The following is a 17,896-nucleotide window of genomic DNA, read 5'->3' on the forward strand; positions in this document are numbered from 1 at the left end:
ATCAGCTTCTTTTTTTTTTTTCATGCATCACGGATGAACAGATACTGAAAGTGCAGCGTGAATGGAAAAAAAAAAGTCAGGGCCGCCGCGAGCATCTGAAACCGCTTCAATGTTCCAGAAAGGTTTCTTCTGTCGGTCTGCTTTGAAAAAATGTTTTCCCTGCTTTGTTTGCTGATGTCACATCCCCTGCCACAGTGTGGAAAGCAGCTGAAGGAACTGTCCTTCAAGTAAGATGCAATATTCAGGATATACAGATCTAAATTACAGACAACATAGTCTGTTGTGCGCAGTAATTAAAGCGAGGAAAGAGCCGCCACAAAGCGTTCGTTTCCAGCCACACAGCATCCGTTGCAGCATCACAAACAAGCTTGTAAAATGAACACAGCGCCGGCAAAGCAACAATCAACTTTACTGGAAATGTGGCTGCTGTTGAGCAGACCGCTGCAGCGAGCGTCCCTTCCACTCTTTTTGCTATCAAATCCACGCGTGTGTGCAGGGTTAACGTGGGAAAACATGCCAAAACAAATAGGCGATTACTCTGTTGCATCGTGGATGAAAATCACGTTTTGAACACATTCGCCGTCCTCTTTCGATCTATTCGGTGGAAAAGGGCAGAGAGGTGGTAAATGGCAAGTTTGGGGTTCGGTGTCTTGCCCACAGGACACAGCCTAGCGGAGATCAAACCACCGATCCTCTGATTGAAGGACGACCCGCTCTACCAGTGAGCGTCAGTCATGAGAAGTGGGCGTAGTCATTGTGACGCTGGTTTGTGGACTGATGTGACGAAGCCTTGATTTTGATTTGACTGCCGCCATCTTGGGTTTTCTGCAACCAGTGACCGGACGTGATCATGTCTGGACCGCGGTGGTGTGGCGCCGTCATCACGACGCTACGGTAGAGACCTGTCAATCACAAGGCAGCCCCGCATCCAGAGAAAAAAAAAGGTATCGAGTGCCGATACCCAGCATGCCCATGCAGCCGCGCCCCGCGGGCATCGGTGCGTCACGCTAAAGTCCTCCATTGTGTGTCGTCCGCGGTCGACTACGTTCTGAGAAATGATTCTTCTGGAAAGCGTGGAGGAGTTTGTCTGCAGGGTCTTAAACCATCGGGCCAACAAAACCGGATGGACCGCAGTCCTCCATTTGACGTGTTGTCGGCTTGAAGCAGTAACTCACGATTAGAAGCACTCAACAACCGGCCCGTAGCCACACACGCACACATGCACACACACACACGAGGCTTCTGACGGCGTTAATGCTCCTCGAGGTCACACATGAACATAAACACGCCATGAACTCGGGCGCTATCTGGGCTAATCCTTCTGCTTTTAATACGATAGAGACGCTGGCAAAACTGTCGTGACAATGCTGCTTTTTCTGCGTGGGAATGAGTGGAGAGAGGACGACGGGTACGAGAAAAGGGGGAGTGAGAAAGAGAGGGAGAGGCAACTCACCCGTCTGTGTCCTGGAAGTTGACATTCACTTTCTTTGCCGACCCGAGGAGCTCTGAAACACAAAGAAAGTGGAACATTAATGGATTTTTTCAGCATATAAATGGACGGTCGGCCACCTTTGCACAATATTACACAACAATGTAGGTGTTATATTTAATGTTTGTGTTGAAAGCGTTGCATTCCCCCTCCAAGAAACGAGAGACTCATCTATATTATGAGTCACATCTTCGTCATATTCCCTCGGCACGCCGTTTCCTGGAGTTCAGGACCACATGGGGCGAGATCCGTCTCTCCTTCAGGGGGCCGACGCGTGAATGCAGAATTACATTCAAAATGTGCAGCTTCCTTAAACATTTTTTACACTTTTTTTAACATATTTTAAAGAATTACAAAGGAAATTATAAGATATGCGAAAGAAAACGCTTCAAATTGAATGTGCTGCACGTGACGGTTTAGTGCACCACTTTGGCCTCGTGCTGAGGGCACTTTGTGCACTTTGTGCACTTTGTGCACTTTGTGACCTGCTTGTTAATCGCTCTCCATGAATACATTTACATTGTCTCTTTGCGGCCCACCACACTGAAATGCAGATGTCGCATTATGTAGTCATGTGACAACACGGCCTCGTGAAAGTATGGCAACAAAGACTGCAACGTAACACGGTCGTGTCGTCATCTTCCTCATGGACACGACGCCAACGCCTGCTGCTCGGTACAGAAGTATAGAGACAGCAACACAGAAACTATGCCCAGATGACCGGAGCTAGTTGTTCTGGCACATCCTGATTGTATCCAGAAGGATTTTTAGAAAGTGTGCACGGCAAAAAAAAAGAATCCACAAAACCACATCCACAGCTACTTATGCTAAGCTAGGCTAACCGGCTGGTGTCTGTAGCTTCATGATGAACTGTAGTCACATGAGAGTGGCATCAATCTTCTCTTCTGACTGTCAGCAAGAAAGCCAATACTTCTATTTCTCAAAAGGTTGTCGAGCTACAGATTTACTGAGTTTACGTTTGATCGACTGTCTCAAAGTCTCAAGTCTCAAGTTGCCATTTCATTTATCAGCTCATTTACGCGACAACGGAAATACAACACTCTATTTTCTCCACAATAACGCGACATTCATTGTGACGAACACATCTTCTGTTCACGCTCTACTCACTGTAGATTTGTATTGAGCGAAGGTGATTGCATCATCATCAAATACAAGCTTTTTTTTTCATTTTTGCCAAGAAATGTGAATAAATACACTTCTTTGAAAGCAAAGCAAAGCTATATATTATTAAATCTTTTTTAGTTCATTTTTTAAATGCAGGGTGTCAGATTGAAAGTCTCGGTATCAGGAAGGAGAAAATGGCGTCGGGCGTCTCTATTATTCACAGTGATGACGTCACGGCTCAGGAGGCCCGCTGACTGGCTCGCTGCCAAAAGCAATGTCACAGGTGAGGAAACCGACGGCGGGGTCAACGACCTCTCTCCGGATCCGACGCTGCGTCACCAGACAAGTGACACATACTCTGCTCTACCTTCTCGACAGGTAGAGGGAGGCAGAGCGCAGCCTCCTGTCACCCACATCACGGCGCTCATTTCCTGCCCCTTGTTTTCATGTCTCATGTCAGCTGACATGCAGCCAAGCGGAGTCTGTACCCTCTCTTTCTGCTTTACACACACACACACACACACACACACACACACCCTCTCCAGGGTGCAGGAAACAGGACAGTCCCTCCATTGTAGAGGAGAGAGCTCCCAGCGCCACTGGGAGAAGAGCATTGATTTCCTAACAAGCTATTTCTGGCCGCTAAAGCAGAGACTCACTCATCTCTCTCTCTCTCTCTCTCTCTCTCTCTCTCTCTCTCTCTCTCTCTCTTTCTCTCTCTCTCTCTCTCTCTCTCTCTCTCTCATACAAACATGGACAAAGAGCTTTTAAAGGCACTATCTGACTCCTCTAAGTGTGTGTGTGTGTGTGTGTGTGTGTGTGTGTGTGTGTGTGTGTGTGTGTGTGTGAGCTGTGAGAGGGGCGTAACATAGGAACCTGATGTGCATCCACTCACATGCACTCACACGAAGGCGTGGTGAAGTTGCGGTCAACATGGAGAGAAGCTTGTTTAGAGAAACAATAACACAAAATTTTTTAAGAGACGAGAATGGAGCAAATGAAAAAATAAAACAAGGTTATGTATTACCAAGCGCCGTGCAATGACTCGCCTCTTCCCTAAAAGGAACAAAGACACATCGGTCTGTGTTCCCGGTACGTCTGTCCGGCAGCCTCTGACTTGTGACTCGATGACGTCATCAGACCTGAACCCCTCCGGTCGCATGTTGCTCTTGTTATGTGAAATCTACTTTCCTTTTTTTGATGGCTGCATTTTGCCTCAAGTGTCGTCTGTGCCACTCAGCTATTTCCCGACATTTCCCTAAAATGCCAACTCTCCAAAATGCCCCTGAATTTGGTGACTTGACTGCTCGCTAAGCTAACTGTGGCTACACCTGTCGGGCTCTCTGTTCTCAGGCGGCCTGATGCAGGTGACGACACACGGTGGACCAGTTACCAGCTGAGAACCTGAAACAATGAGGCCGTAATAATAGAGATAGACAAACGCTGTTGCTGAGAAATGTGTCGGCTGTAGCTAGCGAGTGAATGAAGCTAACATTAGCTGTACGAGTGGGCCGGAAACGCTGTTTCCTGCTGCCGTCTTCATGTTCACAGCAGACTCATTTTAAAATGAGATTCATGTAAAAAGGTTCTAACATATTAATTTGATGGCTACATGCTATCACATGCTATCACATGCTATCGTGCTAAAAGACAAGCAAAATGTTAGCATCTTCACCAGTTAATGATCCATGTAGGAGACGAGGACGGGACGTATTCTGTGTGTTGAGTCCCTTGAGATTTAACCAGATATTTAATAATCTCAAGGGACCTAAAATCTGTTCTGTATGTGCCAATTTTTTTTCTCCTTTTTTAAATCAAGTTGTGTTCAACAACTTGGCTAGGTTTAGGCAACAGAACCCAGGTTGAGTTTAGTAAAATCATGTGGCTGGAGTTAAAATAAGTACATTAGTTACATAGTTAGGTATGCTAACTTCAGTATGCTAACTTAAGTTCGAAGGTTACTTATAGTTACGTAACTTAACTTGAAATATGTCATATTGACTTTTGGGTTATGCACGAACGACGATGCTGGGTGGAAGTCCCATGTCCATCGACCCTGACCCTCCTGCTCAAGCAGACGTGACTTCCTCCTTTTCTCCAGAACTGTGACCACGCAGAGCGCCGTCGTTCAACACGCCCGCCCTCACCTCTGAGCTGCAGGATGACGTTCAACTGCATGAGCGGCGAGGACTGTACTGTGTGCAGAGAAAAGAGAATATGATGATCGCTCTCAGCAGACTAATTAGTATGAACACACACACACACACACACACACACACACACACACACACACACACACACCTGGTTCAAAAAGCGAACTGGGTGATAAATACCTCCTGTCAAAGTTTTTGCTATTGCATCAGTGTGTCCATGCCTGTGTGTGTGTGTGTGTGTGTATGTGTGTGTGTGTGTGTGTGTGTGTGTGTGTGTGTGTGTGTGTGTGTGTGTGTGTGCGTGCGCTGCTGGAACTCATAAATACATTCATGTCCTAACAGAAAATGCCACGCACTTTTAAATATGGAAAAAAAACAACAGACACACACACATTAAAAACACACTGCAGCATTCTTGTCTTCTGTAATGTTGGACTCTGTCTGCAGGCCGGTTGGAGTCACTTAAAGCGTCTGCACCCTTATGTGTTCCTCGTCTCCTACCGGCCTGGACCGGCCTGCGGCGCGGAGCCACACATCATAAAATGCTGCACAATATAGAAATCTTCAGCGGCCCACCAGCCATTTCAAATATTCATTTTGGCTTCGGACTGTTTTGTGGAAATCTGAAAATAAACTTTCCCACGGAAGCGAAGCTTCTCTGAAAACGCTGGAGGCGAGTAATCTCTAAGAAACTGAGGAATGAAAAAATCTGTTTTTATAAAGTCAATTAAAAGTGTTGAACCCTTTGGGGGGTTTTGGGGAGCTTTCTTCTCTTTGTGTGCAAGTCGGGGTGTTGGCACACTGCCTTTGGTGAAACGATAACGCAAAAGAAAGAAACATTGTGTGGGTTCGAAAAGAGAAAATATATATATATAAAATACTGCAAATGAAGAAATATTGCTTCAGGATTCAATAGAATATCAGCAACTGTTAGTGTGTTGAAATATGCTGCACATAGATAGATGGATAGATAGATAGATGGATAGATAGATGGATGGATAGATGGATGGATGGATGGGTGGGTAGACGGACAGACGGATAGACGGATAGATGGACAGATGGACAGATAGACAGATAGATAGATAGATAGATAGATAGATGGACAGATGGACAGATAGACAGATAGATAGATAGATAGATAGATAGATAGATAGATAGATAGATAGTTAGACAGATAGATAGATAGAAAATTACTTTTTGATCCCTGAAGGGAAATTCAGGGTCCAAGTAGCTCGAGACATCACACAACACAACATATACATACACACATTATTAAAAAGGATTGTCCAAAAAAAATTGAAACATAGGTTTTAAAGGTGTGTTGCATAATATTGGATATGAACATAAGTATAGACAAGAAACACAATGAATGACCAACCAACAGACCAACAGACCTCCACCTCCATGCCAAGAGCCTTGCTGCTAGCGTGGCTAAAAATGGCCATCCCTGTCTGGACGGATTAAACAAACAGCACGACGCTCTGTTGAGCGAGGTCGTGTTCCTGGCTGGATGTTCAGTCATTTGCATTCCTACAAAATGTCCACGAGACTCTTAACTGAAGTGTGAAACAGTTCCTGTACATGAGTGACATACGAGCGTGTGAGTAACACCACCCTCCTGGTTGACTTGTTGGTTACAGATGTTTTAATTGTAGTGTCTACGCATGCATGTTGGAAAAGGTGACACATATCCATCGTCAAATTATGAGACGGAGGCAGTCGAGGTTGTAGACTACAAGGTTTTTACAGGGGGATTATTTGCAGTCTGCTGATTCTCTGCTTTCTTGCCCCGTGGCAAAAAATGGGCTGATTTTATCCTCATGAGAAAGGAAAAGAGAACAGTGTCATTGCTTTTCTTAATATGCTGCGCTGTTATATAACATATCCAGAGGAAGACAGAGGTTTTTTTTCTACAGGCGATTTTTAAACAAGGGAGTTTACATTGTTCTATCACATGGAGTCCATTTAGTTCAGAGGGAAACTAATGGAAAGGAAACGTTAGCTTATAGCCTCCGCTCTCATGCCTTTCTCCTGTCTCTCCGAATTTCTTTTCCCTTCTTCTCTCTCTCTCTCTCTCTCTTTCTGGCAGCGAGGATGGAAAATAGTGCGCTGAACTCCGGCGTGCTCGCTGAAAGTGGACCTGTTGTCTCGGTCCTGATTGATCTGTCCCCGTTCCCCCTCCTCGGACTATTTCATCCACCTCTCCGCCCCCTCTTTCCTCATTTTCCCCTTTCTTCCTCTGCCATCAATTCCCTCCAGGTCTTGCAAATGAGGAAGGTGATAGTATTTCTATTCTCTGACTCACGTAATCATTTTCCTCTCTGTCGCTCCAGCGTAGCGCTCGCAGTGCAGTTACATTGGCGGACTCGGTGGCGGGGCCTGTGTTCACGCATCAATGCTGCAATATTAAGGTCGCCTCTTTATTCTTGGACAGTCCCAGTGGCATCCGGTCAGGAATGTCGTAAAACTACACTCGTGTCGCACACACGTACACACACCTGCACGAATATATTAGAAATTGCTGGTTGTTGGGTGACGGAGTATTCATGCTTTCCTGTTTGGGTCCACGCTCACGGCTCTCGTCAGTAGATATCCCACAAAGCAGAACAAAAGAGAAACCAGGAAGTATGAAGAGCACAAAAGGTCACATGGTGCGGGGCAGGAGTGGAGGTGGGCGGGTCAAACAAACAGTATTTCCTCCAGACAACCACTGAGCATGAGAAACGAGAAGTTAACGTCGGTTTACGTGTCACGTAACTTACGTACTTATTTTAACCCCAAACACGATCTTTTCCTAAACCTAGCTAAGTAGTTTTGTTTGCTAGACCTATCGTAATTTTACGATCTTTCCCTAAACCTAGCTAAGTAGTTTTGTTTGCTAGACCTATCGTAATTTTACGATCTTTCCCTAAACCTAGCTAAGTAGTTTTGTTTGCTAGACCTATCGTAATTTTACGATCTTTTCCTAAACCTAGCTAAGTAGTTTTGTTTGCTAGACCTATCGTAATTTTACGATCTTTCCCTAAACCTAGCTAAGTAGTTTTGTTTGCTAGACCTATCGTGATTTTACGATCTTTCCCTAAACCTAGCTAAGTAGTTTTGTTTGCTACACCTATCGTAATTTTACGATCTTTCCCTAAACCTAGCTAAGTAGTTTTGTTTGCTACACCCATCGTAATTTTACGATCTTTTCCTAAACCTAGCTAAGTAGTTTTGTTTGCTAGACCTATCGTAATTTTACGATCTTTCCCTAAACCTAGCTAAGTAGTTTTGTTTGCTAGACCTATCGTAATTTTACGATCTTTCCCTAAACATAGCTAAGTAGTTTTGTTTGCTAGACCTATCGTAATTTTACGATCTTTTCCTAAACCTAGCTAAGTAGTTTTGTTTGCTAGACCTATCGTAATTTTACGATCTTTTCCTAAACCTAGAAAAACAAATTTTTAACAGACTGTATGCGCTTAATATGTTTCTGTGCGTTCGTAGGAATGCACAGAAACTCTCCATAAAATATCGTACGAACTTTTGTGCGAGGATCTGCTGGGTGAAGCGGAGGTAAAGTGCGCGGGGAATATTGGACTCGCATTCATCAGGCGGACACAAACACGACGCCGGTGAACGATCACGTTGCTCCGCGTCTGTTTGCTGAGAAATTCAGCAGAACAACTTGATCGGTAACATGTCAGTGTCCTGCGCTCTACCTTCAGTCAGTTGCATTGCCTCAGTTGCCTCAGTGTGTGTCGTCTCCACATCACTCGTCACATTTGGTGCTAAACTCTTGGATATTTAGGTAACTGGATTGGTAGTTTTGGTTATTCCTTCTTACTGTAGTCCTGCTTTTTAACCAGTAATATGACGGGATGATAATCCTCATTAAATAACCCCGCCCACTTTGCAACTCCACGCGCGCACACACCCGAGAGCCGCTGGTTTGGATCTGGTTAACGCATTAAAGAGCCATCTCTCTGCTTCGCCCGTGTGTGTGTGTGGACCTCATGACCTCGTCATCCAATCAGGACAGACGCTCTGGAGGAGACGTCATATAAGGGCAGAGCGGGCGAGCGCGGGAGCTCGGCCAACATCGTCCACTGCCTGCCAGATGTACGCGCACACAGTAAATCGACGACACACACACACACACAAAAGTGCTGTATCATGAACGTGTACACACACACACACACACACACACACACACACACACACACACACACACACACACACACACACACACAGCCAAACACAAGCATTACAATGATTTGTGAAGCACATAACTCTGGTGTCTCAGTATAAATAGCGTTAATAATTTATCCGCGTAAACTATTGGACAGATGAACTGTGCTTGTGTGCGTATGTGTGTGTGTGTGTGTGTGTGTGTGTGTGCGTGCGTCGGCGTGGTAACCGCAGGAGCTGTTTGATCCTCGTTGACCCTCCCTGCTTCCTCTCTCCTCATCAACACTTGGACTGAGCTTCCTGAGCAGGTAGCACACACACACGCCATCTGCTCACTGCTCACACACACACACACACACACACTCTTAAACACATTTGTAATTCCTGACAATTGCGAGCGATACCCATTGAAAGGAACATGACGTAATGTCCACATCTCTCCTTATTCCTTTAACGACCAATGAGCGAACAGCGGTGGTTTGAACCCGGCCGGACGCTCGCTGAGTTTTAAAACAAGAGGGTTGCGAGATCAAACGTGCGGCGCGACTGGAACCCAAGCGTCCCGCCAAAGAGCGAGCTGAGCCGGGAGGAGGCACGGCGGCGGGAGTTGGAGGGGGGTGGGGTCATTTTTAGGGCGCCAGTTCCACATCTGTTGCTGTTTTTCCATCCAGATCACCGACGCTCGGATGGAAAGGAGTCGTGCTGCTCAGCGTGAAGCATGTGGACGGTGGCATGATGCAGGTTCACTGGAGGGCTGCGTTGTCATTTCATTTGGTTGATTTGATGGTCCGCTTTAGAAGAAGGAGTGAGAGCATCTGGCTCAAACAAAAGCGCATTTTCACATCTAACTTGGTGAATTAAGGATTCAGAAGAATTGTTGGACCAAACCAGAGATGCCGATTGTTGGAACGGTAGAAAGAAGTTGTGTTTTTCAGTTCCAAAGAGGAGAATAACTAAGTGAATGTTTACTTTATTGAGTTTATTTATTTTTTTAGATAATAAAAAAAAGAGCTTCTGGACCAATAAAATGCATCAATGGGGTCATTTGTCCCGCCCTCGTAAAGCCCCAGTCTGTCCACGCCCACACGTTGCCGCCAAGAGATTTAATCCCACAACATGGTGGTTGTGTACAGGATTTATATGCAACCCCACGATACGACGCACAAATATATGTATTTAAAAGCAAGTAAAACCCTCCACATAAATATGTATGTGTCATGTGCTATACCTGCAGATTCTGCACACACACACACACACACACACACACACACACACACACTGAATTACTTCACCATTGTGTTGCCTGCTGCAGCAGAACTCTGGGAAAATACTGATTTCACGATGTTGCCGCAACACCTCAGCCTGCGGCCCGAACCGATTCCCTGCCCACACACACACACACACACACACACACACACACACACGCACAGACAGCTAGGCAGCTCTGGGTTGCACAGAGGCGGTTGCCAGGCAACAAGCATCCTCCAGCTCTCCCTATACATGTCGACTCGTTCTGCACATGCACATCTAAATGTGTATGTGCGCGGCAGACACACACACACACACACACACACACATCCTCAGTGCTGTGATGACAGAGGTGACAGCGTGACATCCTCTCTTCCAGACGGAGTAAAACAGCATCTGCCTCCTCCAGAGAGAGACCCTCCACTCAGACATCCAGCTGACTCCAGATCAGCCGAGCTCCATGCAGCGGACCAGCGGTTCATTACGACAGTTAACTCCTTAATTACTGTAAGTATAGACTTTCTCTCCTTCGCTCTCTCTCTCTCTCTCTCTCCCTGTATGGGATGTGTGGTGGTAAACGCACTAATTGTGTGAATCACAGCAAAGCCAAAAGGGAGCCATTAAAACGGAGGGCAGCGCGGTTAGAAACCACGGCCGGGGAAAAGCACTGCAACGCCGGAGACTTCAGCAGCGTTCACGCTACACATGAGGGATTCTCCTCGAGACGTACGGGTGAAGGTACGACCCCCGGGTCGAGAGGAAGCCTCCCAGAATAGGATGTGGTTGAAGGCTCCGGGGGGGAAAGCTAGTAAGTGGTCCTTTTTGTCAGTGGTTACAACTTCGGTTTGATCACTTTTAGGAATAGTTGTGAGTCGTGAGGTCACGCAGTGCGACCAGCCATACAAACTACACACTAACGTGAGGATGAGACACAACTAAAAACATGTGAATACAGAGAACGCTTATTAATTATTATTACTATCATTTCATCAGCAAAAAATCAACAATTCAACAACAAGGGAAGTCATGCTGTCCATTTCAAACAGAAGAAAACAATCCACACGATGAAGGCATAATGGAAACAAGTGTTAGTTGCAGCCCTACGTATTTTACGACAAGTTTGGCTATGAAGTTATAATAAAAACACCATCACACGTACAAAATAATTCACACAATTCAAAGGAACTGTGGCCTCTGAGCACAAAGATCCGTCATCCTGGAATGCAGATCAGTGAAACAGACGCTGGACGAGGAGCTTAAGTGCAGCCGTTTCTTAAATAAACCAGACGTTAGAACTCGATTAGACTAAAATAGAGTAGGACTGATGTCCATACTGCCCAGATAATCTCTCTCTCTCTCTCTCTCTCTCTCTCTCCCTAATTGAACCCGGGACCATCTCTGTCACTCACAGTGCCGCCGTGGGACACTTTCATTGATTGACAGCCGCGTTATGAGCGAGCAGCGGCCAGCAGTCGCACGCCGTCAGACCGGACGAGGTCACGCGACGCAAGATGAGGGCGCGCGTGCTCGCTACGCCATGACAACGTCACAAACGCATGCAACGTGCACTGACACACACACACAGACACACACAGAGTTCAAGGCGTTCCAGAGAAAGTCAGAGGGGCGGCCAAGTGAATTAATTTACTATAAATACACACGTCATATCCGTTCTAACTCTCCAAACACACACACACACATCACCCTAGAGCACATACGTGTGATACTGACACATCTGTGTCTGAAGCCTCGAGCACAGGAGGGAAGAAGTGTGTGTGATGAACTGACTCCCACATGAAACAAGCAGACCTGCACCGTCTTGTTACTCTGTGACCTGATCAATTACTCGTTTAACCTTGAACATCGGCCTTCTACTCTGTCCGATATCCCTCCTCACATCCTCATGTCCTCACATCCTCACGTCCTCACATCCTCATGTCCTTATGTCCTCACATCCTCACATCCTCACGTCCCCACATCCTCACGTCCTCACATCCTCACGTCCTCACGTCCCCACATCCTCACGTCCTCACATCCTCATGTCCTCACATCCTCACGTCCTCACATCCTCATGTCCTCACATCCTCACATCCTCATGTCCTCACGTCCCCACATCCTCACGTCCTCACATCCTCACATCCTCACGTCCTCACGTCCCCACATCCTCACGTCCTCACATCCTCATGTCCTCACATCCTCACATCCTCATGTCCTCACATCCCCACATCCTCACGTCCTCACATCCTCATGTCCTCACATCCTCACATCCTCATGTCCTCACGTCCTCACATCCTCTCTCCTGACCTCTCACCTGTTTCTCTCTGCCATCTTCACTTCCCTGGTACACATGCACAAAAGACATTTTTAAAAGAGAAATGCTTGCACATCCCTGGAGAACATTCAAGCTCATGGAAAAAAATATTAGGAGAGACTTTTAAAGAGCAAATATGTTGGACCAATGGAATCCTTTGTTCCTGCTGATGTCATACCTAGCTGCAAATAAGCTAGCTTTTAGCTTTAACATGAACTTACAAAAGGTTTGTTTAGTTAGATTTCAGGTTTACTTGAGCAACAAAAGTACTTGGTTAGGCGTTAAGTACATATGTTACGGATGAAGACGATAATAAAGCTGATATGCACTTGCTAATGTTTTATGTCACCGAACAGGGTTAGCCAAAAGAGCTAGCATTAGCATCAAATATCCTAGTGTTTGGCTATACAATAAAGACAATAATAAAGCTGATATGCACTTGCTAATGTTTTATGTCACCAAACAGGGTTAGCCACAACAGCTAGCGTTAGCATCACATTTGCTGGTCCGATTAGTTTATTGGGTAGATAACGTTGGGAGGACACTTCAAAATAAGTGATTTGTATACATGTTTGTGTAAATGGGACACAGCAATGCGACAAATTCTCCCCAGTGTGCATAGTTGTCATAGTGTGTCTTTGCGTATTCCCACAGCACATTTTCTCTAGTCTTCCTTTGGACTGCTGAAAAGAAATGATCTTTACGTTCCCTCCTTCCTGGTTCTCACTTACAAGGACAAAATGATTGAACCTTTAAGTGCAACAACCGCATACAGGTGCAATGATTGTCCACATACACAGAATACTGTCTCTACTCTCTTTCTTCTCTGTTTCCCTGTTTGAGTCTTACATCTATGTTGGGAATAAATAGATCTCCCCTGACTCTGGGAGCATGAAACACCTGCACAGGACCAGTTCACTATAAATCACCAGTCATGGAATTATACAAGAAAAAAGTTACAACATTAGTAAAGTCCTGGTTCCAATCAGCAACCCTCCAAAGCCCAGTCGTCTGGAGGATTGCTTAAAAAAGAAAACTTAGCGATCACATGTGAGCTCGATGTGTCGATGACACAACACATCAATGTCCGTTACTTCATTCATAACTCAACCAAAATGTATCGATTAATCCCGATGGTTTTTTTTAACCTCGCTCGTGGCCGCGCTCCAGAGAGACCGTGTGGGTCTGCAGGCAGTCGGTCCACTTTACTTCAGGATTATCTCATAACGTGGGCATTTTTGCACAGATGTTCATGGTCCCCAGAGGCCGAATCCTACTGAGGTTTAGAACCAAACACTGGACCTGCAAACAACCTCAGCTGTGTGTTGTGTTGCTACCAGATGTCAGCATGGTAGCACCTTGTTAACATGACATTTAAATATCCAATAAATTCTCACTCTCAGCTCGTCAAATGGCTCAACTCTTGGAACTACGACGCTGTAGCTACACATGCTAGCTTCTGCTCGTTGCGTTCACTTTCTTTTCAAAATAAACTTCCGCCATTTTAGTTAGACTTTAAGTTTAATCGAGCAGCAAAAGTGTTCAATACATTCGTAGAGAAATAGAAAAGTAAAAGAAGTCCAGCGGCCTCCTGTTTGCGAGTGGAAAGCCGGTTGCGTGTCATTCTGCTGTGGGATTTGACAAATTGTGATTTAGGACGGCTCGAAATATCAGCAGGTTAGCATCGTCATCGTGAGCAACTTAGCATGCGGATATTAGCATTAACCTTGGGGCGCTGTGGTGCTTAAGTACATCCTGATGAAAAGCCGCTCGCATGGCTGTGGACTTCCTTCTTGGTGAAACTATGCTACAGACTTGAAAACCTAAACAGTGTGCTCGAGATATTGAAGACGTTACAGCAAGAAACTCTGGTTTAGTCTTGACTGACACACGCCGTAGCCCTTTAAGCCCTCACGCTAACACTAACCCCTAATCCTATTTATTGTTTGAGTTGCGTTTAGAGGTTGTACATGGGGATTATATATATTATTGTAGCCCGATTTTATGTTTAATTTGATACTCAACATGTTTGTTTTTTGGATTTATACCATGTTTTTTTTCTTGATTTGTACCTTGTGACCTGATGTAAGAGCGTCTCCTTGTCACTAAACGTGCGATGTAGCACTCTGTTGCTATTAAGTTGGAGCAGAGCTTTGTTCAAACTCAGCCACAGTGGGTTTGAACCCAGCCGTGCGTCTGCTGCAGCAGCTTGCAGGCTCAGGATGAATGATAGTTATGTGCACGGGGCTGTTTTCTGTTTGTGTGCACAACGACTGGCAAAGTGCACAGGACAGGATGACGAGTGATGATAAGTTCCGATCCATATTTGCTCAGCTGCACACACACACACACACACACACACACACACACACACACACAAACCAGGTAAACAGGAAGTGGGGTGATTGAATAAGAGAGGAGAGACTTTCCGACTTTCCAAGAGATTGATAAAGAGGGAACAGACGGCAGGACAGGAAGCGCCCAAACAGGAAGTGATTAAAAGACAAACCGATCGATGCGAGCAGACTGTAATAAACTATATTATTGCTGTGCTGTTTAACAATATTATGAATCTACACAAATATATGGCCAATACAAGCTGACAGCTTAAAAGATTTCATTGGTATCATTTTTTGGGGCATTTTGTAGAACTGTAATGAACTGAAAGTGAAAGAGAGGCCTCAGCGTGGCGGGGCTGTGATTGCTAATTGATGTTTGCTAAAGGCTGGTCTGACCGGTGATAGTTTAATCGTAGGTTAGCAGCTGTAATGAGGCACAGCAGCTCTGTCTTTGGATTTCTCTGCATGTTGAAGATGTGTGTACAGAGGGATTGCGTTGCCAAACGCGTCTGTTAATCTCAACCCTGGAAGCATTTCCTCAGGTAACGATGTTCAAAATATGAGCCGAGCAGCAAAACAGGATTGAGTGAGAAGAATAGCGTCTTTTTAAGTTTTTCCGTTTTGTCAAAATGCCAAAAGTAACTAGTTTTACAGTGAGATTAAAACTAAAATACATCTTTATTTACGGTTACATGTCGTCCGTGCAGGGGATTCTGTGAAATGTTGTCCGGTGGAGTGTGTGGTAGGAAAAGTAGTGTGTAGTGCACTGTAGTGTAACACGACAGGCTTTTACTAGGACGATGGCTTTATTTCCATTATAACCTGCTATTTATACACGTAGTGAAACTCTAACCCCTGCTTTCACCACACACTGACACACTCACACACACACTGACACACTCACACACACACACTCACATACACACACACACACACACTCTGATTACCATTGGATGCTGTCTCCATGGATACAAGAGTGGTCCTCAATTGAACCCCTGCTGAAACATCTCTTGTTTTCTAACCGACATTGTTTTCCCAAAAAGACGGCGCCCTCATGCGGGGAACACCTCGCGGGCGCTATCTCTGAGAACCGGGTGGAGCGGCGCGGCGGAGACAAGCGGAGCCGGGCACAGGGCGCGGAGCCGCGAGGTCGAACGTGGCGTCTTGTTGACCTGGATGTGTTGGGAAAGACCTACAATGTGTGCAGCCAGGGGACGGGACGAGGGAGCGAGGAGGGTGCTGAGTTTCCACTCACCGCCTCAGATGCCAAAGAAGAAGAAGAAGCAGATATATGTAGCATCGTTCAATACAACAAACATATGCGTATTCATTTTGTCCATCATTTATCTCTCAAACAGATGTGTCATACTCAGTATATTTATGTGTCTAATTACGTACAAGTTGGTTACTTTTCTACATGAATTTGGAATTATAACAGCTACTTGATCCTTTGCTAACAAGCTGAGCTAGCATGGAGCCACACTGTCACTAACTGCACGCCTTGAAAAACAAAAATGTGATTTTGCAGCAAAACAGACAGAATGTCTTGAACATCTGAAGGATGTATCCAGGACGTCAAACTGATCCAGCTGTTAAAACAAGTTGAACAGACAAAAAGAGAAGCTAGAGCTACTGATTACAGAGTAAATGTGAACGCCCACATCACCTGGAGATCCAGACAGAAGACGATAAAATGAACAACACTGTTCCTATCGAGGTCGTCTTTATCATAAGAAAGCAAAAGCTGCATGTGTGCACGTTCAGTTTGTCTTCAGTAACTAGCATAGAAATGATTTTGCCACTTAACCTTTTGGAAATCGAAGTCCCAGCATGCCCCATTCAGACAATCTTTTGGCATAAAATACGTAATATTTTTCCATTTTTGAACCAAACTCCTTCGTAACAGGCCAATGTTTTGTTTCATTGGGATTTTTTTTTGCAGATTCCAATTTTTTAGGTCCTAATTTGTCCAAAAAGAAAAAGGTGTCTTATTGACCACTTGAGGAGGAATTTTTGGGGAATCTGGCTCAATTTCTTTACAGATGTACATTTTTCCAAGGCTTTGCTAAACAAATACATACAATAAACACAAGTATTGGAATCATGTTGGGGTTCCAAGGACGTCTGGAGACAAAATTGGTTGCACAGTTTCCAACAGGATAATGATGCGCTAACGTCCCGCTAGCTGCACGTTTTTATGTAGAAACGTAAAGTTTTCAAAACACATAATCACCTATTACACAGTGTTAACCGCGACAAGCTCACAAACCCACAAACACACAAACCCACCGTGACAACAAGGAAAATATGACACGGCATGAGAGTTACTGCGCTCCGGTTGGTGAGAGACTTATGGACGGGCCAATTACACAAAATCTTTTTCCTCCTTCTTAAAAAGTGCGTCCATCTTATCTGGATAATCACAAGTCTTTCTGCCGGAAACGGCAGTGCCCTGCTGTAAACAACTGTGTTATCGTCAGCCTGACTGGAATAATCAGTGCGATGAGATGTCTCCGTGTCACCGGCAGCAGAGCAGACACACACACACACACACACACACACACACACACACACACACAGGCACGGAAAAACCAGAGCCATGTTTCTTTCATCAAGATTTCTATTAGTGGAGCTGAGCATCAAGCACATCTAAAGCCCTTTAGGCTCCATCTGTTCATGGCTGATGTTCTACTTCTTCAAACGCTTCCACGGAGCAGGTTTCACTGGAGTTGTGTCTCTTTAAGCAGGACCCAGCTGCCACCAAAACGATATTAAAAAAAAAAAAGATTAAAAATGGGCTTTATGTATTGATTGTCGTGGCGCATGAGACCTTACACCGGGAGCTTTACAACCGTACACCGGCGCTCTGTAGTTACCTAGCAACAGCTTCCTCTCCCGCTACGAAGGTTATCTCTCTCGATCGCTAACACGTTTGTCAGAGCCACACACACACACACACACACACACACACACACACACGCACAGTGTTTGAACGCCATATACATTCCTGAAACAAGCATCTGTTCTGTATTTATTGCATGTAGTGTTGTCAGTGCTTTGT

The 17,896-nt window shown here is 45.2% G+C and overlaps 1 protein-coding gene across 7 annotated transcripts in view; it reads right to left on the bottom strand.

Moving 5' to 3' along the window:
• The window catches only part of caskin1 (CASK interacting protein 1), an 85,419-nt gene that overhangs the window by 35,896 nt on the left and 31,627 nt on the right, over positions 1-17,896 (bottom strand). For all 7 annotated transcript variants that reach the window (XM_068578006.1, XM_068578007.1, XM_068578013.1 and 4 more), the window contains exon 2: positions 1,454-1,505. In XM_068578006.1, coding sequence (XP_068434107.1) covers positions 1,454-1,505 — 52 coding nt within the window. The remainder of the gene's footprint in view (positions 1-1,453; positions 1,506-17,896) is intronic.

This window comes from Clinocottus analis, unplaced genomic scaffold, assembly GCF_023055335.1.
Source record: "Clinocottus analis isolate CAN_PGR_092001 unplaced genomic scaffold, fCliAna1.0.p SCAF_16, whole genome shotgun sequence".
NCBI classification, from domain to species: Eukaryota; Metazoa; Chordata; class Actinopteri; order Perciformes; family Cottidae; genus Clinocottus; species Clinocottus analis.